We start from the raw sequence: 21,553 nt of genomic DNA, 5'->3' as shown, positions 1-21,553 counted from the left end.
GGTTATTTAAAACATTAAAGCTACAAATAAAAATTGACTTCCAACTATCTGTATAAAACCACAGAACATTATTGTATTATACACTTAATAACATTTTTTTTGAATTTTTGCAACACAATTATCAATATTGATATGAATCCAACTTTAAATTTCATTCTTTGCTCAATTGAAGACATTTATCATTTGTTAAATCTAATTACAAGTCTAGTTTACTGGAAACATGTGCCAACATTCTTATACAGATTGCTATACACAGTAATTTCCCATGATATACTGTGAGACCAATGTCCTGTTCGCCGGGCTCAAATTGCTTCCACATCCTAACGAGACTCCCGTCAGATGGCTTCTAGCAGTCAGACACCTGCTAGCTGAGTGTGTATGTGTGTGTGTGTGTTCAGGGTGAACTTCCTCCTAATTAGCTGTCATTTGCTCTGTGCCCATATCAGGGGGTCATGTTATCATTGGGCCTGATGTATTCTCTGTAAAAGCACACCACTCCTCCAAAGGCTACGTTTGAGGGGGTGGAGGCAGGCGACGTGAACTTGGAGAGTTAATGAGGAATCAGACATAATTTAAATGCAGATGCGTGTCATTAATCTTGGTGTCCTCCCTCACTCTTACTCCGTTTTACTCACTCACTTCAGAATCTGATGCAATTTGGAGATAAAAGACTATTGCACGATGTGTTTACCATGCCTGTCTGACCACCGGGGATCTCTGCGTGTAATATGACCACAACTTCCGGTTTAGCTCCTGTGCAAACTTTTCGTCAGTTCTGTTTCTCGTCCAAGCTTGCGAACTTCTCTGTGCCCACCTACACAAGGCTCACAGATGAGAGTGGAGATAAATGTGCAGTCAGCTGGGCTCACATCCCAGAATAGACCGGTAACTACGCGACTGTACGAGTGTACAGGAGTTAATGTAACCACTCTCTCTTTCACGGTCTCTCAGTGTAATTGCGCGTAATTGGCGGTCCACTGAGACGGGCCTTCCACTGCGTGTCCGTGCCTTGTCTTTCTTGGATTGTGAAGTGGATTGCTCGGGTTGTGTCACTGATAAGGCATGTGTTTAATCGATGTTGAGAGGTAGCCGTGGTGATGACATGACCCTCTCGACGACGTACCATAATTAAGCCCACCCCCAGCATGCGGTGCTTGATCGCAAACAATGTTTGATTTTTTTCCCCCCACCTCTTAATTATTTTTTAATTAGCAGCCTCTACACAAGAGAGAGCTGGAAACGCTAAGCACCGGAGATCATTGCGCAGTTAATTACCACACACACACCCACTTACACCCACATAGTATGGATTTTCAGTTAAATATCAATACGATATGCATTACTTCGCATATGTCATCTTGTTTGTCGCTTGCAATAACACGAGCATTCCTTTGTATCAAATCGACGCACCTATTTTCGGCCTTTAATCAGCCATTGCCAAATGCGAGCACAAGAAATGAAAGGAATAATGGAGAGGCTTGTCTGTGGAAGATTGTACCTTATGATTCCAGATCTCCACAATCACACTCTTTATGAGGCTCTGCTTGGGTGATTGTTATAGTTTCTGGCCTTCTGTAGGTGTTTGTGTGGTGATTAAGATCACCATGACAACAACGAGCAGCTGGCCTAGTGCTTTCAGCCTGCATTACCTGTTTCCTATTGAAACTCCTTTTAAGAGAAAATAGATTAACAATTATTCAAACCAGTTATCTAATAGGAGATATCAGGCATGCATCATGTCTGATGTAACAGGGAATATCAGCTATCTTGCTATTACGCTGTGAGTTTGTGTATGGGCCACTCTACATAATTGGTCCCACACTTAAAAAGAAATCTATATGTGTGTTTGTCTGTTTTATTTTTAAAGAGCCCCTATTATGCATTAAAAAGGGTCATATTTTGTTTTTGGGGTCTCCAGCAACAGGCTGATATGCCTGCAATGCATTGCTCTATTCTTAACCATAAGTAAAAACAGCTGAAAACTATAAACTATTTTGAAACTCGACTGCCGCACGTATGTAGTAAAAGCTGACGGTGGCCATAGCAACGACAAACGGCAGTGGATCGCAAGCTCCAAGGTTTTAGACGCAATATGAGAATATAAGGAGTTAACCAGATACAGTACAAGCCACGTGGAGCGGTTACAAGTAACAAAACACAAATAAATACATGATTTGCAAGCTAGAAAAAACAAGAAGGCAACCATTTTAATCGCACTTACTTTCACTTATAAAATGGAGGAATAAACTGGTCCATGAACTGTGTACTGTAAAAATCCTGTCATGCTCTGACAAAGTCCCATACATCAATAGTCTTTTCTGATCCTTCCTTTAATAACCTCCAATGAATCCACTGTTGTAAGCGTGTAGATTGCTGAAGCATTCGTCAGAAAAATTACAAGAAATGACGGCCTTTAATGCTGAGGTATTTTTTGCAAAAATAAACTTCAACCACTGACTCGTCACAGCTTCATTTTTGGGTAGGGAAAATAACACTAATTTTCCCTCACACTTCAGAGCACAGCGTCTTCACGATATGATTTAACCAGGGTCTTCTTTTTCTTTCTACTGTGTTTGTGGGTGGTGCCCGGAGTTTACATTTTCTGCGCTCCGCAACAAATTGACGGGGATTGAGTTCTGTATTGACGTCACACCAACATGTCTAAAGACTCGTTACAGTGGCGATTCATACAAACCACACTGAGTCGACTCTTTTATAGATGAATAAATAGTTTTAAACACTGTGCACTTTTAGATTTAAGCCTTAGCTGGATATTTCACTTCACTTCGAGCTGTTACACACTGCATGGAAGGACATTTTCAAAATCCCATAAGAGAGGCTCTTTTTATAAAGCAATTTTTATAGATTAAAAAAAATGTCCTGTTTATCACTACTGAAACTTGAGTGATAATATCCTAATTATTCCTTTAATGATATGCCAAATCACATTATCAAATCATTTTCTGAAACCAATCAAAACAATGCATGAAGTGTTCGCCAATTCACGGTGTGCTGTGTGCTACTGCAAGGTGTGCACGTAGGGCTGGGCGATATTGCAACAAAAATTATCACAATATCATGTTTCATATCATTCGATATAGATAATTACTGAATATTCTTGACAATCCATTTAGGAATATTAGGATTTTTTTTGTTATTTACCCACTTTGTTTTAATTTTCCAACATTACTTAGGCAAATAGTGTTTATAGTCAAAAACATATTTAAATGAAATATGTGATCTCTTTATAATAAAATAAGCATAAGTGTTAAAGACACTCAAACTTGATAGATAAAATGTTACAAAGTGTGTGCAATGATAAAGGTAGATCAACATCTGTAAGGTCTCAATAATAATGATACAGTAAACCTCAAACTCTTTCAACAAAACTAATTATGATAATCAAATCTGAGCAATCAAGTAAAGGAACCAACCATCATTATTCAAATACGTACTGCAAAATTAAAGATTGTGAAGTTGGATGACTACATAAACCCCTATACTAAAAAATCTTTCAGATGGGGTGCTAGTGGCGGGGATGCTCAAGAAAAGAATTCAAAAAGCCACTCTGGGGACATCCTTACATCCTTTTTTTATTTACAATCACCTGACTTCTGCTAGTCACTGCCCTCATTTTTGCATGCTTTCTGACCTGAAGTGTCAAGCGTGTGGTTTCCTTGACCATTTATAAAACACTTTGTGCTTGTGCTCCCATGGCGTCTCTCTTAACTAGGCAACCATCAAGTCTTTTCTTAGAGGATGACAGACGGACAAATCATTGCTGCAGCTTCGATGCAAGTTTATAGAGAAAAGTAAAAAGCACTGCAATGTTTGGGTGCGCTGTGTTTGTCCGAGGTAATTGTACTTCATACCAAAACTTTTTACCAAAGCGATTTTTATCAATATTGACAAGGGTGTTTGGTCACTAAATATCAATCCTGATATTTATACCCAGCTCTGCGCGCAAGTTATTTAGCACCATAACAGATTATGACTTATATGTCTGAGATGGGCAATCAGGAAGTAGACAGTGGAAACAAGTAATTTGAAAAAAAAATCATTGATTTACATTTTAGACTATAGGTGGAATTTGTTTTTGTTTTTTACTTAATTGTTATATTTATTTACCTGTGGAAAAAAAGAAGGAAAATACATTTACAGTACTTTATATATTGTTGTTTTCGGTAGTGACAATTTTGGGGAGAGAAAAAAATATTCCAAAACTTTCTGAAAATATAATAAAGAAATGAATTGCACAATTACTAGAAAGATGCATTTATATGTAAAACTTATGAAAAAAATTGTGATTCAACTTAGACTTTCCTTCATATCGATATGACAGCATCACATATTTGCTGAAGATTTGTCAGCTGCAAACTTAGGATGCCAAAGGTGCTCTATTGGACTGCAAGCTTGTGCCTGTGTAGGCCTTTTAAGCATAGTGAAGAAACCAGTTTGAGATGATTTGAGCTTTGTCACATCCCACTGCTAGAGTTAGCCATCACAAGACTGGTACACTGTGTTCACAGCAGGACAGACATGCTGAGCAACAATACTCAGGTGGACTCTGGGGTTTAAATGATGCTCAATTGGAACTAAGGGTACAAAATGTACCAAGAATACATCCCCAACACCATTATACCATCAGCACCAGCCTGAAATGTGGATACAATATTGGATTCATGCCAAATTCTGCCTCTACCATCAGAAAGTCCCAGTAGAAATCAAGACTCAGCAGACCAGAAAGCCTTTTTCAAACCTTCTATTGTTCAATTTTGGTGAGCCTGTGTGAATTGTAGCCTCAGTTTGCTGTTCCTGAGTTTCTGTTGCCTTTCTATCAGCTCAAACCAGTCTGGTCATTTTACTCTGACCTCTGGCATCAACAATGCATTTTCTCCCACAGAACTTCTGCTCGCTGGATATTTTCTTCTTTTTTTCCCCAAACTATTCTCTCTAAACCCTAAAAGAGGGTTGTTTGTGTGAAAATCCCAGTAGATCAGCAGTTTCTGAAATATTCAAACCTCCCTGTCCAGCACCACATTCAAGTAACTCTACTCAAATAACATTTCCCCCCATTTTGATGCACGGTTTGAACTTCATCTTGATCCTCTTGATCATGTTTACATTCATGCATTTACAAAATTGCTACAATGTGATTTAACGGGGCATGCTAGTAATGACTTTTTCATTTGAATGAATGAAAAACATAGTTTTCAGGGTTGCACAATATGTTACTTTGTTGTTGAGTATTGCGATACCTATGTTTCTCAGAACATAACATTTGTTCTTAAATCATTTATTTGTTTAATGATATTAAAATCAACGTTTAAAACAATTTTTTTCAGATCTAATTAATTTTATTTTACACACACACACGCACACACACACACACACGCACGCACGCACGCACGCACACACACACACGCACGCACACACACACACACACACAAACAAAGCAAACTGTGTCAAGGTGCAAACATTTAATCTTTAAAACACTATGAATGAGTAAAAACCCCAGCAGATATTCTGACTCTTATTCTTATTCTGACAGATATTCTGCCTGTTGTTTTTTTCTTTCTTGCCTTGACTCCTGCCATAAGCACTTATTTTTAGCTCAGAGTTCACCTGTGGACCACTCTAGCTAATAGCAGAACAACAACTACTGGAGAGGTGGGGCAGTGACATTAAGGCCCAATCTGATTGGCCGAATTTAAATAAACAACCAATGCATAACATAGAGTGCTCAGCGTAATTGAGTACATCTCATTTTGAAAATGAATATTTTTATCCATTTCTCAGTGAATATAGGCAATGCATTTTGGTGCATTTAAACAAAACTGATTTATTAAACAGATATATTTATTAAAATAATATTTTAGCCACCAAACATATTTAGAAATTTTTTTGCTTCTCTTGATTTTTCCTCTTTTTAAAATTTGTATGCAATATTTTTCTATAACATATACATTTGGGTGTACTAGTTTCTGGACCGTTATCATAAGTGAATCTAATGTATATGCACAAATATGATATTTTATAACTTCTTATGAAAAATTTATAAAAAATGGATCAGTGAGTGGTGTACTCGTATATGCTGAACACTGTCAGTGTAATTTATTACAAGTTTCTGCGATATGTATATTACATATACAATTATCATGATAATTTTGCAATATATTGTGCAGTCCTCATTTTTAACAGTATAATTAAAAACAAAAGTTGTTAAATTATATTTAGTTTTGCTTAATTAAATATGTAAGTGCCATAGAATGCAAATCAATGCCAATTATAGCATGCAGTACACAGTACAGTACATAATGTGCATCATACTGTACATGCGTGTTACATTTTGACCATTGCCATTCTTGATGTTTATATTGCCATTACAAATGTTCAAAACAAGACCTCAAACATACATTTCCATGTATTTGATTTTGGGTTAATATTTGTTAATTTTGACGACATTAATTTGAGACTTTGGTGTTTTGTGGTAAGATGCCAGGGCTTATTTTTGAGTGCAAGTACTGAGCCCCTTCTGTTTCAAGGCCCATATCAAGTAAAACAGACAAAGGCTGCCAATATTTGTAACAGATTTAAAAATATATATATTTTAATTTACACAATACATGCAGTGATTTTAATGATATCATTCACTGTTCTTGTTTGAGGTGAAAAAACATAAACATTTTAATTAGCACTTCATAGCCAACCCCTGCTCTGTTGCATTACCAAAATAATATTACTTGTGTAGGTAAATGTGAAATAGAGATTTATTTTCTGAAACAGCCATGCCATTTCACTTCTTCTGCAGGTCGCTGAGCTGTTTTATCATGACTCATGTTTCACTGGACTCGTACCCGATCCCTCCACAATGTGAGTACAGTGCTGTACCATGTGAGCTACCAAACAAGTTTAGTTATGCAATGCAAAAATCAAATGTATTAGCTTTCAAATCTTGCACCGTGTACTTTAATTAATAATCTGTCCCATAATCATTTCAGTGAATACTAATGTAAATTGGTGGCTTTTTACTGGAACTATTGTTAAAATTCCCCCTGGTTTCCTGCTGAAATTATGTATAGGTGCCTTTTTGAAGATTTGTCGCCCCTGGCATCTTTTTAAAATCAGCCCTAGGTCTTTTTTTTTCAGATATTATGTTCAGAATGGCGTATTAGCATATACTTTTAACCTATATTGCAGATAATGCACACTATGCAGATTTTCTGCATGCATGGATGGAATACCCTTATGCCAAACTACTGTATCCCACATGGCAGTGCTCTCCACCTTCCTTCACCATTCTGACAAATCAACCATGATTTTTTTGACACTTTCCATTCCTAACAGAATAAGTAGGAGTGGAAAAAAAAGTCCAAGCAAGAAATTATGCAGGGCAAACGGCATCTTTTTAAACAATGAAGGCTGAGGAGTATAATCAAATAATAATGCTTAAATTTCTGATTTAAATTAAATAAATGAACACTATAAGAACATAACATAAATATTAGTGAATAAAATATGCAAGTGCCATTCCGTTGTTTTTTTCATACTGTAGTAGCATGCACTTCATTATGTGCATCATGCATTAATAAGTACTCTAGTATTCTTATTTTAAACGTAGGTTTAAGTTTGCGACCTACAATGCTTGTGCAGTTGTCTTCCTGTTGTTTTCCTCTTCAAGATCTGTTTTTCTTTGGAGCAGCTGTTGATTTCATTGTTTTAGCATTCACATATTCGAATACATGAGCCAGGCCATATGGTGGTAAATCAGTGAGCCAGGACTACACAGATAGATAAAGATAGAGAAATCACACACACACACACACACACACACACACACACACACACACACACACACACACACACACACACACACACACACACACACATACACATTAAAAAGAAATCTCTACTCTCTCTCTCTATCTCTCTCTCTCTTTCTTTTTTGTCCTTTATCATTAGCACTATTATTAGTCAAGCTGTTGTTATGGTTGTTTAAGGTGAAGGTTGATTGGTCTCCAAGTGTATTTATGCTCTGTGATGCCGAGGGTGTAGGCAGGATTGAGTGTGTGTAGACAGGCACATTTTTCACCTGTTCACCTCCTCTTATCCAGGCTGCCGTTCAAGGTCTCGATCTGTACAATGGCCCAGACACAAAAGCAGCCACCCTAAGAGTGAAATGACACGAGCAATTTCAACATCCATCTCGCTGCATATATTGACTATATACTGGGGAAGTGCTCCCGCTGGAAAGCCATTTGTTCGCTTTGAAATCCAGAATGGCTAACAATGGCCTTATTTGTACTGCTAAAAATCTGTTTGAAGAATGATATGGGCTGCCGTGGATCTTGAGATGTGTTTTAAAGGAAATCCAGGCAGGCTAAATCAATAGGTGTGTGTTTATATGTTTACATACATTACTGTGTGTTTTTAGAGATTTATAAATGACAAAATGCCTTTGACAGCAGGATGAGTGCAGTAGTTTGACAAAAAAGTAACTATAGCAACCTTCCTACTTTGCTTCATTGACAGAGTGACGGTTTTAATGTTTCTGAATGAAATGTGGCCAATGAACTTTTCTGAATGCACCTGGATGTGAGTTATGGGATAAATCTGAACTTGTGGAAGGAGTTATGGAGCCGTAACCAAGGGCATGGATCAGAGGGGTCATCTGTCTCCGCTACCTTTTTTTTCAGAGGCGAACAGGCCCTTGCCTCTGCTGTGTTTATTATAGCCGCTATATTATCAGGCGCTGTGGATTCAACCGGTAGTCCCTGAAAAACTTTACGAGTTCCCTTTATAGAACGCATAGAGCAATTCATGGGACGCCATTGTCTCTAAACTTCAAACAAAATAAAATAATAAAAGTGAAAAACAACGCAGTTTTTATGTCTGAGACAAATAAAAAGGGATAAATATAAGATCTAACAAATAAAAGCAGTGATATTCTGTATTATTAATATAATAATAAAAAGTGAATGAACTACTTTAATTTGGAACATAAAGAGGAATTACTGTGATTAAAATTACTTATTTACTCATATTTTTATTCATTCATTTTCCTTAAGCTTAGTCTCTTTATTCATCAGGGGTTGCCACAGCAGAATGAACCACCAACTTACCTACTTAGAGGTTTTACACACACTGTAATAAAATCCCAGGATTTCACGTTACTGTAATTTTTCACAGTAAATTACATTAGTTTTACTTTACAGGATTCAACTGTTAAATTTGATGTATTCAGAATTTTATTGTGAAATTAAGGCAGACATCATGATTACAGCAAATTACTGTAAAATGTCTGCATCCTGTGCATGTTAGTTATAGGAATTCAAACACTATTAATATTTTATTCAACATAGAAATTAATACACATTAACATTTATGCTAGTACAAGTAATTTTTTTAATTTGTAGAAATATTTAAAGAATTATTTTTATTATGATGTACCTCCCAGTAATTTACTGTGAGTTTACATACATTATCTTACTGTGAAGGCAATGCAATTATTAATCAGTAATTTACCGTAAATGTAATGTCAAATATTTTACAGTGCAGAGGATGCTTTTCCAGCTGCAACCCAGTACTGGGAAACATTTATACACACTCATTCACACACATACACTACGGACAATTTAGCCTATTCAATTCACCTACAGCGCATGTCTTTGTTTGGGAGAAACCGGAGTACCCGGATGAAACCTATACCAATACAGGGAGAACATGCAAAATCCACAGAGATACGCACATTTACATACAGTATCTTACTGCAGGGTGTCCGCAGGGTTTTAAAAATATTAAAAGTTGATAAATCAATGTAGAGAAAATTAAGGCCCTTAAAAACTATTTGTTTTAAAAGTCCTAAATGCTAATTTCCAAGGTATTAAATTTTATATAATTTTTGTTTATACAATGTATGGTTGTTTGCTAAAGTTTGCCTGAATTAAATCTGTGATATCAGGATAATTGTAGTTTATAAAATCAATGGGATCCTACTAGATTTGACATCATGCAGCTTTGTTTACTATGGAAGTCAAGGCAACACCATTATTTCTACAGTTCTATAAGTGCCAACCTGCAGAATTTAATAGATTTGTAATCAGTATATGAAAAATGTTTAGTTTTGGATTAGTTTCTTACATTAATATTTAGTAAATATACTGTAAGCTAAAATCCCGCCAGTGTTTCCAGTTGAAAAGTGGCTATAAGGTCTTAAAATGTATGGAAAGTCTTTAAAAAGGTCTTAAAAGATATTGAATTTCACTCTCTAATTTTGTATTGTGAAAGGAATGCAATTATTAGCCAGTAATTTACTCTAAATTTAAGATCAAATATATTACAATGCAGCGGATGCTCTTCCTGCTGCAACCCAGTACTGGGAAACACCCATACTCATTGATTCATGCACATACACTATGGCCAATTTAATTCACCTACAGCGCATGTCTTTGGAGTGTGGTAGGAAACCGGAGCACCTGGAGGAAACCCATGTGAACACGGAGAGAACATGAAAACTCCATACAGAAATGCCATCTGACCCAACTGGGACTCGAACCAGCAACCTTCTTGCTGTGCTGAACACTCAGCCACCATCATCCTTACTTATATTTTTTTCTAAATAATTATTTTAAATGATCTATTTGATGTATATTCCTATGGGGTTAGAGAAACCATTGTAATGTGGTAATTATAGCATTTGCCTTTTTTTAAACATAGTGATGGCAAAAGTACACACATTCTTTAGTTTGGCCCACACGGTATTTGCTTGTGTAAATTTATATTTATTATTACGTTTATAAAAATAATTTCAGTTGTATTATTGTCTAATTTATAAATGTTAATTTGATTTATTTACAGTACAGTTTTTCAGTATATCTATTATAAGAGAGACTTGCTTTGTTTACCAAATAGGTGGATCTAATTGAATTTGCATATTAAACCTTAAATACAAATTTTAAACATATTATTTTTTATTTCATATATTAAGTTTTTAGTTACAATACTCCCAAATTCATTGTACATAAATTCACAGATTTTGGACGAAATTCTGTGCAGAAATAGCAAAAAATGTCCGCAGATTCTGTCTGGACTTAGTCATACTTTACTGGTCGGAAGTGCACTAAAGACTTGAACCCACATTAGGTGCCACATTTGAACCGGAACTTTTCTCCTGTTTACCTGTGAGCCAATTGACCAAAACATATCTTATTACCCAGGGTGTTTACGTCCCGGACTCCCTCATCCACGTTCGCCATAGTAAGCTTAAAAAACAAGCCTCTACATGATCAGAGGTTAAAAAGCTGCACTCTGCAGCACATTCAAAATGCGCAATAACACGAAATAATATAGATTACTATAGATTAATATAGATTAATATAGAGTACAGTGAGAAGTAGAAAGTACAGATATTTGTGTAAAAATGTAAGGAGTTTATGTAAAAAGTTGTCAAATAAATAGTGAAGTTAAGTACTTATATCAGGCGTCACGGGGGGTGCAGTGCATAGCACGATCACCTCACAGCAAGAAGGCTGCTGGTTCGAGTTCCAGCTGGGCCAGTTGGCATTTCTGTGTGCATGTTCTCCCAGTGTTCACGTGGGTTTCCTTTGGATGCTCCGGTTTCCCCCAAGGTCCAAAGACATGCGCTATAGGTGAATTGGGTAAGCTACCTTGCCTGTAGTTCATGTGTGTGAATGCAAGAGTGTATGGGTGTTTCCTAGTGCTGGGTTGCAGCTGGAAAGTAATCCACTATGTAAAACATATGCTGGAAAAGCATATGGCGACCTCTGATTAATAAAGGGACTAAGCCGAAAAGAAAATGAATGATTGAATGAGTACTTGTATTAGAAAAATCTACTTAAATACATTAATGAATTTATACTTTTTACTTCCCATCTCAGTTTTTTTACTTTACTTTGAGGGGTTAATTTACTGTATGAAAGTTATCACATCTTACAATTTGAGGAGCTTTTTTTTTTTTTTTGTTATTGTTGCAATTTTCTAACCAAGTTTTAGCTGCATTTGGCTTAAATCTTAAATACAAAAATGGGCTCCACAGGTAGAGGCATGTTCAGCCATATGTTTGCGATAGAGATATTGTTTTGGAATATCTGGGGGTTTTAAAAATCTCATTACAAAATCTAACTAGCTTCTGCATATTTCATTTTGTGTTAAAAAGCTGTAATCCCTGTGATAAATCTCTCCCCTCCCTTGTTCTTTCTGTGTGAAGTGCTTGTGAAGTGTTTTTCGTAAATGTTCCATATGTTCTGCATTAGAGCTGGGCTCAAGTGTAGAGAGGTGCTAATATAATCAACTAGCCCCACTTACAAATACACTCCCTCAGGACTACAGCCCTCCTCCCCCCATTATATACATTATCTCCCGCAGAGTCATTAATCAAATATTCTACAAACCGGTTTAGCTGGATTGAGAAGCACTTTGCAGGCAGTGATTAAACAATATTACATTTGATTTCTGATTCATCACAATTCCCAGATCGCCTTTTAGGGTCGTAATGAAATTGCAGCACTTCTGCAACTGGTATAACTTTTCAATATTCTTTTATTTTCAGAAACAGTATGATTTAATAACATTTCAATAATTTGCAATATTCTCAAGCATTTTAAACCTTACATCCAAAATTACATTTAAATGTAATAATAATAATAAACATCTTTTAAAAAATAAATAATTGATTTATTTATGTGTTTGTTTGTGAGAACTAGCTAGGGATTAAAATTATACACTATCTGAAAAAAGTCTGGTCTCCTGTCCAAGTTTTAGGAACAGCAAAAAATAACTGTATGAAAGGTGAAGGCCTGTAGATTATTTTACTGAAATAAAATATGATCATGCCTTGATTTTTATTAATTTAATTAGGACAGTAAGATTTGACTTTGCACAGACAAAAGTCTTGTCACTTAACAGAAATAATGTACAATATAGAATATAAAGTCATGGTGCAGTGGAAAAAGAATGAATATTGTGTATGACTCTCATGAGCTTGGAGGACTGCATCCATACATCTCTGCAATGACTCGGATAACTTATTAATAAAGTCATCTGGAATGGCAAAGAAAACTTTCTTGCAGGACCCCCAGAGTTCATCAAGATTCTTTTGATTCATCTTCAATGCTTCCTCCTACATCTTACCGAGACATGCTCATTAATGTTCATGTCTGATGACTGGGCTGGCCCATCCTGGAGCACCTTGACCTTGTTTGCTTTCAGGAACTTTGATGTGGAGTCTGAAGTATGAGAAGGACCACTATCCTGCTGAAGAATTTGCCTTCTCCTCTGGTTGGTAATGTAATGGGTAGCACAAATGTCTTGATACCTCAGGCTGCTGATGTTGCCATCCACTTTGTAGATCTCTTGCATGTCCCTATACTGATTGTAACCCCAAGCCAGGATTTTTCCTTAACCAATTTTGACTGATTTCTGTAAGAATCTTGTGTCCATGTGGGTTCCAATAGGTCTTCTGTAGTACTTACGATGATTGGAATGCAGATCAAAAGATGATTTATCAGAAATCTTCAACAGTAACATCTATAATAAACTGAATGAAATCAGTTTTAATTTAACTAGAACTACATCACAACTCTCCTGCCTGCCTGATTTGCTGGAATGTTCCACAATCTGAAATATTGTTATGGCAATCTCCATAGTGAAAATGCTATAGATATTCATTTCTTGGGCTTGGACAGACAAATACACAATTGTATCAAAATACCCAACATGTTAAGTACCATTTAAAAACAATAAAAGAAGCGCATATCATGTGTATCAATATATTGGATCTGTGCAGTAGCCCTGACTGAAGTTATTATTGAAACAAAAGACAGAAAATCAAAAACTATTATTGACTGAGTAATCTTTGTTGCATTAGGATATACACAGTGAGTACAGAAAGCATTCAGACCCCCTTAAATGATTCACTTTTTGTTATAATGCAGTCATTTGCTAAAATCATTCAAGTAAAAAATTTCCTCATAACGTACACACAGCACCCCGTATTGACAGAAAAATACATTATTGTTGACATTTTTGCAGATTTATTAAAAAAAGAAAAACTGAAATATAACATGGTTTTAAATATTCAGACCCTTTTCTCAGCATTTTTATAGAAAGTTTTTCACACCTGGATTCGGGGATCCTCTGCCATTTCTCTGTGCAGAGCTTCTCCAGTTCTGTCAAGTTGAATGGTAAACATTGGTGGGCAGCCATTTTTAGGTCTCTCCAAAGATGCTCAACTGGGTCTAAGTCAGGGCTCTGGCTGGGTCATTCAAGAGCAGTCACAAAGTTGTTGTGAAGCCACTCTTTCATTATTTTAGCTGTTTGCTTAGTGTCATTGTCTTGTTGGTAGGAAAACGTTCTGCCCAGTCTGGATGCTAGACTTTCCTGAATACATAAAACATTGTTTATCAACTTTTGTTTATTACTGATTGTTCAGTAATCTGTAGAAAACTCAGAGAAACATATAATAAATGGATGCTTTCAAGAAGCTTTCCTTGCATAACATGCCTGTTTCTCCTTGTATAGTGGTTGTGATTTACCAAAACCTGCCAACATCGGTCGTTATGCTTTTTAGAATAATGTGTTGCATCAGTCTCATAGAATTGGTTAAAGAAAACATGATCATTTCTCAATAGATTTTATTCAACATTTAAAAAATAGCACAAAAGCTTTACACAGATCTATAATGAAGACCAGGCTACTTCAATAACTTGACTGGAATTACTGGAATAGCAAAACTTCTCAATTAATGTCAACATGCGTTTGGTCGATTGAACTTGGTCTCTCACTGTGTATTTGTTGTCAGCAGTACTTATTTGCATTTGGGTTTGAATGCCGTGTGTCATCAGGACAGCTAGGATCATGGATTGTTGAGTGATTGATTCCCCTCTTTCTCCTCCTGAGAGATTTCGTGTAATTCCGATTTTAAAATAGCTCCACCTTTCCGTATTGGCTTCTGAGCGATGCAACAGTGGAGCTTTACACTCATCTTCCCCCCGACTGATACGCATAATGTATTGTTTTTATGGATTGCTATGACAGCGCTCGTAAGAGAGCAACGACAGAGTCGGCATTCATTAGTACCTTGAGGATGTGACAATCGAAATTAGATCCCTGTGATGCACCGGTCCATATTTCATCTGGAAGCCGGAGGCCTTTTGCTGCTTGCATCGCACGTTAGGTAACCCATGCTTCATGCAAAATGCCACTGTCAGAGTGTTCTAGCATGGATTAATGTGATATTCTCCACATTCGATTTGTGCTTCTGCTGTTTTCTTGGCTTTATCCCAGACTTTTACCTCTGCTCTCCGTTCTGGGTCAGCGAGCGTGCGGCGGCGTGAAAGCAGGGCTTGTTCATTTGGTGTCACCCTGCTGTTAACCAGATACAGTTACTGGGGTTAAATCTTGTCATCTACCACTGCCATGATCTAACAGAGCCAAGCCTGTGGTTTGTGCACAGGAGTGCTGTTAAACGAAAGGACATGCCAAAAGCGCCAGCGCACACACTGGGCATCGACGGTAAAGACTCATCTGGAAGAAAAACAGACTGCGAGTTTAGCCAAGCGAATCTGCACCAGCTGATCATCGTGTGTTTGTATTTGTGTGTGCGCGTGTGTACTTGGAGAAAAGAGGAAGAGACATAGTCAATTTACTCATCAAGCCAAAATGTCGAAACTTTGAATCCTTTGTCCGCTAATGTGACTGGAATCAATAAACTGCGTGCGGTGTGGATGGAGCGGCCGCTCACTCTGAAACTCATCTCACAGCTTGTGGCTTAATTTCCACATGCACAGCTTTAAGCGGTTCGTATTAAGACACCCGGCATGCTTTTTTTTCTCCATGGTGGTAGTTATACATACATGCGGCTGTCTGAACACCATCTGTGATGTTTGAAGTTGAAATGCTACAGAAAGGCAGAAATAACCCGGTGCAAATCTATAAATATTTATATTTATTTATTTTTTATTCACTTTTTTTCCGTGAGGCACTTTTGCAAAGTCAGACAGCTAGTGATGAAACTTTTAGAAAGTTAATTAGGAATGGGTGGATTTGGGATTTAAGAAAACAATGAATATGCGCATTGAAAACCGTTGAATACATATTTATATTGCTAGAAAAAGGATCATTGTTGTCTGTACTGTTGCTTTAAAGACAGAAGTGTGTTGTTTATCCTATAGTTATTATAGTTAACTAAAATTATATTAACACCACTTAGCCAGCGTCAGGATGTGGAGGCACTGGAGCGCTGTGCACATTTCGGTGTTTACGAATTGATTACATCAAAAAGAACACGAGTAATCTTGACAAACTATACATCAGTCTAAAGCTACAACCCTCAAGCAGCCATTGTAGCTAATAGTTTTTCAATGGGAAGCTTATAAAGAATGTATTTTCTAAATTTGTGCAGTTGTACAGAAAATGCTTATTATATATGGAGTGAATATCATCGTAATAACAACACATTCACAGATTCACTGCTGTACTTCAGGGTTTAGTTTAAAAGGTAAGAGTCCTCAGAACAACATCCCATAGAGCACATTTAGTCCACAGACACAATAGTGTTGAATTATTAATGGTTATTCATTTGTTTATGTCAAGACCTATTGTTTACATTGTTTACCATATTACTTACGGTTGAAAATGGTGTCTTTGTAGTAAGAAAGCAAGACAATATCATCGCTTACAATCCCAGCAGGCACACAACATCATAAGACGCTAATATTAGGTTCGATTTAGGTCATGATGTCAGGGAACCAAAATTGAATGTCTAGTCAGCGTCTAAGGACAACGATTCTTTGACGTCCAATAATGATGTCAAATTACATTGATATTTGGTTGATTTTAGGTTGTATTGGAAAGTGACCAAAATACAATGTCTGATAGATGTCATGGTGGTAACGTCCACACAATGTCAAGGCGTAACATGATTAGATGTTGATATTTTGTTGATTTTAGGTTGGACATTAGACATTGACGTCGACCTGACTTTGGGTTCTGACGTCAACCAGATTTTTATTTCCAAACAAAATCCAACGTCCCCACATCGTCGGGGTACGTTGGGGTACAATGTCAATATGACGTCATCTTGACATTCTGTGCCTGCATGGATGTTACAAATAAAATGCGACCACAAACTGAATAAAAATTCAAAGTTATAGTTACTAAAATTGAAACAAAGCGGTAAACTAAATAACTTTAGTTTCTTATATATATATATATATATATATATATATATATATTTATATATATATATATATATATATATATATATATATATATATATATATATATATATATATATATATATATATATATATAAATATTGCTACCTGAAATAAATTTTTTATTAATTATTAAAATACTTTTGTTTCAACTACTTGGGTAAGAATATAATTCTAAATATTTTAAACATATGGAAAAAATGCAGTTCAACAGTATCTACTAGCACCAGTACATAAATACTGAAGCTAGAACTAAAACTTTTGTAACTAGTATGAAAAAAAAAACAAATTCAACATAATTACAAAATCTTTAAGCAAAAATGCAATTTTTTGCCATTGATCATCTTTATTTTATTCTCTTTCATATTGTTTTATTTTAAGTATCACAAAAAGGGGTGATCTTTACCATACACTGGAAGTAAATAGGGACATGGACTAATGGGTCAGTTGCTTATAATCAAACAAGTTCCTAATTAGTTAAATACAGCTGAACACATATCAATATTTGTTAAGCGAAGCACTAAGAAAAAGATAATTCAAGCACATTGTTGTGGCAGATCAATGAATCAATGAATAGATGTAACTTTAGGACTCAGTATATACTTTTATTTCCATTTCATTTCACAGCGGTCTATGCTGAAATCAAGTTGTCAATCAGAGGTAGATTTAGGAGCTATTATTCACACAGAACGTATTATGTGTATGCTGTTTTTTTATTTTTTGTTTGTGTGTACAAGCAAATTGACATCTTTGATTGTTGCATTTCATTGGTTTTCAGCATCTCCTGCTGTATTTTTTAACTGCAGTGTCAGGCTTCATTTTAAAAAGTGTGTCTCAAAAGCCCTGTGTTCAGGTCCATCCTTTTGTTCCATTCCAGTCTCGTATGATTGCGTGCCATTTACTTTTAGTCAGTGGAGTTTCAAGAGAAACTTGTTTTTCTTGTGTCAACTTGTAACGAGGGATAGTGGCACTGACAACCGGGGTGAGGATCTAAATGCAGGTTTATTAGAATGGTCAGGCAAGCAGTGGTCAATACAGGGGCAAGCAGATGTATAAGGGCAATCCAGAGTCATGGTCAAAATAACAGGCAGATGGTTACAAGGCAGGCAGCTAACAGGATTAAACAAAAAAACAAGGCGAGGATCAAAAACATGGAAAAACAAGACAAAGGAAAACGCGTTGTAGTGTCACTAAAACAGTAGACAAGACTCAGCAACAGTGTTTGTGTTTGAGCAGTACTTATGGTTCTCACAGTCCTAGAGCAACTTCAGCTGTGAAAGTCTAATCAGAGGAGACTTGGAGCAGGTGTGTGTGTGTGTGCTGCATGTCTGAATATGTAGTCCATAACCTGGTGGATTTGTAGTTCATGTGAAAGGGAGTGTTTACCAGCAGTGTTTATCAGGTTGTAGATCGCTGGTGATTGTGACACAACTAGCCTCATAAAAGAAATGCTACAATATTATAAAGTATTAATAATTTTATTAACAAATATACTCAATAATAATAACTTTGTGGTCACAGTGGCGCAGTGGGTAGCATGATCACCTCACAGCAAGAAGGTCCACGTTTGAGCCCTGGCTGTGTTAGTTGGTATTTCTGTATGGAGTTTGCATGTTCTCCCTGGGTTTGTGTTGATTTCCTCTGGGTGCTCCGGTTTCCCCCACAGTCCAAAGACATGTGGTATAGGTTAATTGAATAAGCTAAATTGGCTGTAGTGTATGTGTTTGAATGCAAGAGTGTATGGGTGTTTCCCAGTGTTAGGAAGGACATCCGCTGGACAAATGCTGGATTAGTTGATGGTTCATTCCGCGGTGGTGACCCCTCATTAATAAAGTGACTAAGCCAAAAAGAAAATGAATAAATGAATGAGTGAACAATAACTTTACTTGACGGGGCGTTCATAAGATTGTCATGAAAGCTTTGTAGTGATGACCTGTCACATCATAAATTGTGGTCAAATTGGGTGAACTGTTCCTTTAAAAGGTTCTTCAGTGACACACACGTAATTACATTAACACTGTGCAGTTTTATCTCTGGCTCAGAGAAAGTTCTGGAATGTAACGGACACTCAACTCAAGTTTGGCAAGAGCTGAGGGGTTTTATATAGACTCACATTAATCTTGTGGCCTTCAGGAAAAAAAGCCTTATTAACCCACATAACCAGAATAAGATAATTACCTTTGTTACTCTTCTTCTGTGTTTAAATCTCAGCGGGGGTTGGGATGTGTGTGTGTATGTGTGTGTGTGTGTGTGTGCATAGGAGGGATACTATAATCTATGAATTATTAATACGTTATTATCTCTTAATTAAGACTTATCATTTTTATGACATTTTAATATTGCAGTTGCCAAAGAATTGTTGTTTCTATTTTTTTTTAAGCCCGCCGGGTGTCAAGTCAGCAAAAAACATAATATCACCATAATGTATGCGAGATCTGCAAGCTGCACACGAGGACTACAAAGACATATTGGGATTTCCTTTTACACATATACAGAAACTCTCTGTATTAAGCCTGCAGAACGGTCTCCTTCATTACAAATAAAGCAAATGTAAAGTGGGAAACGCTACGCCAATCAGTGCAGATTACAGTGGTGAAGGGATGGACTCAAACCATGACACGTATTCCACTTCTGGAGCCTCGTGCTAAAACGTAACACACATCAAAGTGGCTTTGATCATTGCAAACACAAACACACTGTTGCAGGTAAACAGGGCAGAGAAAGAGAATAGCACTTCAGAATGGATTACTAACACAGGCTGCTTCTCACTGCATGCTGCGCAATATACTCTCACTTGATTACGTACAGCTATTTAACTGCTTGTTAACGCAACTATCGGATCAGCCAATCACATTCAGTGCATTTAGGTATGTAGACGTTGTCAAGATGATCTGCTGAAGTTCAAACTAAGCATTTGAATGTGGAAGAAAGGTAATGAAAGTGATTTGTTATTGTCAGATGGGTTGGACGAAGTATTTCAGAAAGTGCTGATCTACTGGGATTTTCACAGACTAGAGAGTGTTGAAGATCCCAGCAAATAAGCACTTTCTGAAATTCTGGGTTTACCGTTACAGATTTTTTTGCAGGAAATTTAGAATTTTGTCCTGATTGGCTGTAGACCATTGTCCGTCAATCTCCTTTGTGCCATGTCTCCTGTACAGTACAGAATGCGTTCAGCTTGCGAAATTTACATAAGTCTTCAATCACTAACAGTATGACACTGAAGTGCTGGACTGAATGTTTGCAAGTTTTTTCCCCAACAAACCCTATGATGTCGACAAAACCTTTTTGGTGCTGACAAATGCACCCAAAAGGCAGAGAAAGATGCTAACCATGTCACAAAACGTTGTACTTCTGGACATGCTAAAGAAAGGTAGGAGTTACACAAGTGTTTAAACAAGAGAGAAAAGTGTAAAAATGTTTATGCTTATGTGAGAAATTACTGTAGCAAGGTGTTTTACAACCTTAAAAAATCTACAATAATTGTAAAAAAATTAACGATTAACGAGGCATCACTGTATATATACTGTAGGAGAAAATACCTTGGCACCTGATGTCAAAGTAGAGTAACTAGTTTTTACAAAGGCAACAGTAACTCCAAAAAAACATGCACTAAAGTTGGAGTCTGCAAAACAGCATCTCTGACTGCACATTACAACATGTCAAACCTTGATGCAGATGAGCTACAGCAGCAGAACAGCACTACTGGCAGCTAAGAACAGGATAACAGTATGGATATTCACAAATTGGACAACAACACATTAGAAAATGTCTTGATTTAACACCAAATAAATAAATAAATAATGTCTCAGTGCAGATTGTCTCATGTGTTCAGCCTACCAAGTTTACTTAAATCTTCAATTGCTAGTAGTTTGACTCTGAAGTGCTTACTGTATGTTTCCAAGTTTTCTCCCCAACAAACCCCATAATGTCGACGAAAAACATTCTGCACTTTCAAAGGCCCCCACATAGCACCCAAAAGGCAAAGGAAAATGCTAACCATCGGACAAAAAGTTGGACTTCTGGGGTCCGTTCTTTGTACCTTGCGTAAATGATCTAAGATGATTTGACAGATCCTGGATTTTTTAATCTTAATAACTGATCTCTTGCTAGTTTGGTAATTCAAAAAAGATCGCTAATCAGATTAAGATGTCTGGATGAACTGATCTGGGATCACTGCGTGTGTTGTGAAGGAAAGATCTATCGATCCTCAAAATCATGACCAGCAATCCTACGATTGGCTAAAGCAATCAAAGCAGCGTAATGACAACATCTGAATAATTTTCAGTTATCCATGTGAACAAAATTATATAAAATTC

The 21,553-nt window shown here is 36.6% G+C and overlaps 1 protein-coding gene across 4 annotated transcripts in view; it reads left to right on the top strand.

Annotated features, from left to right (window-relative positions):
- Positions 1–21,553, top strand: part of il1rapl1a (interleukin 1 receptor accessory protein-like 1a) — a 269,892-nt gene that overhangs the window by 64,878 nt on the left and 183,461 nt on the right. For 2 of the 4 annotated variants that reach the window (NM_001077576.2, XM_087266958.1), the window contains exon 3: positions 6,812–6,873. The exons of the other annotated variants lie outside the window; for them this stretch is intronic. Coding sequence is in view for 1 of the 2 variants with exons in the window: in XM_087266958.1 (XP_087123084.1) it covers positions 6,812–6,873 (62 nt within the window). In the remaining variant the exon portion in view is untranslated. The remainder of the gene's footprint in view (positions 1–6,811; positions 6,874–21,553) is intronic. 4 annotated transcript variants of the gene reach the window in all.

Source organism: Danio rerio, chromosome 9 (assembly GCF_052040795.2).
Source record: "Danio rerio strain M-AB ecotype USA chromosome 9, GRCz13ab, whole genome shotgun sequence".
Lineage (NCBI taxonomy): Eukaryota > Metazoa > Chordata > Actinopteri > Cypriniformes > Danionidae > Danio > Danio rerio.
Note: the sequence above shows the minus strand (reverse complement) of the source record. Positions and strands in the feature narration are given on the sequence as shown.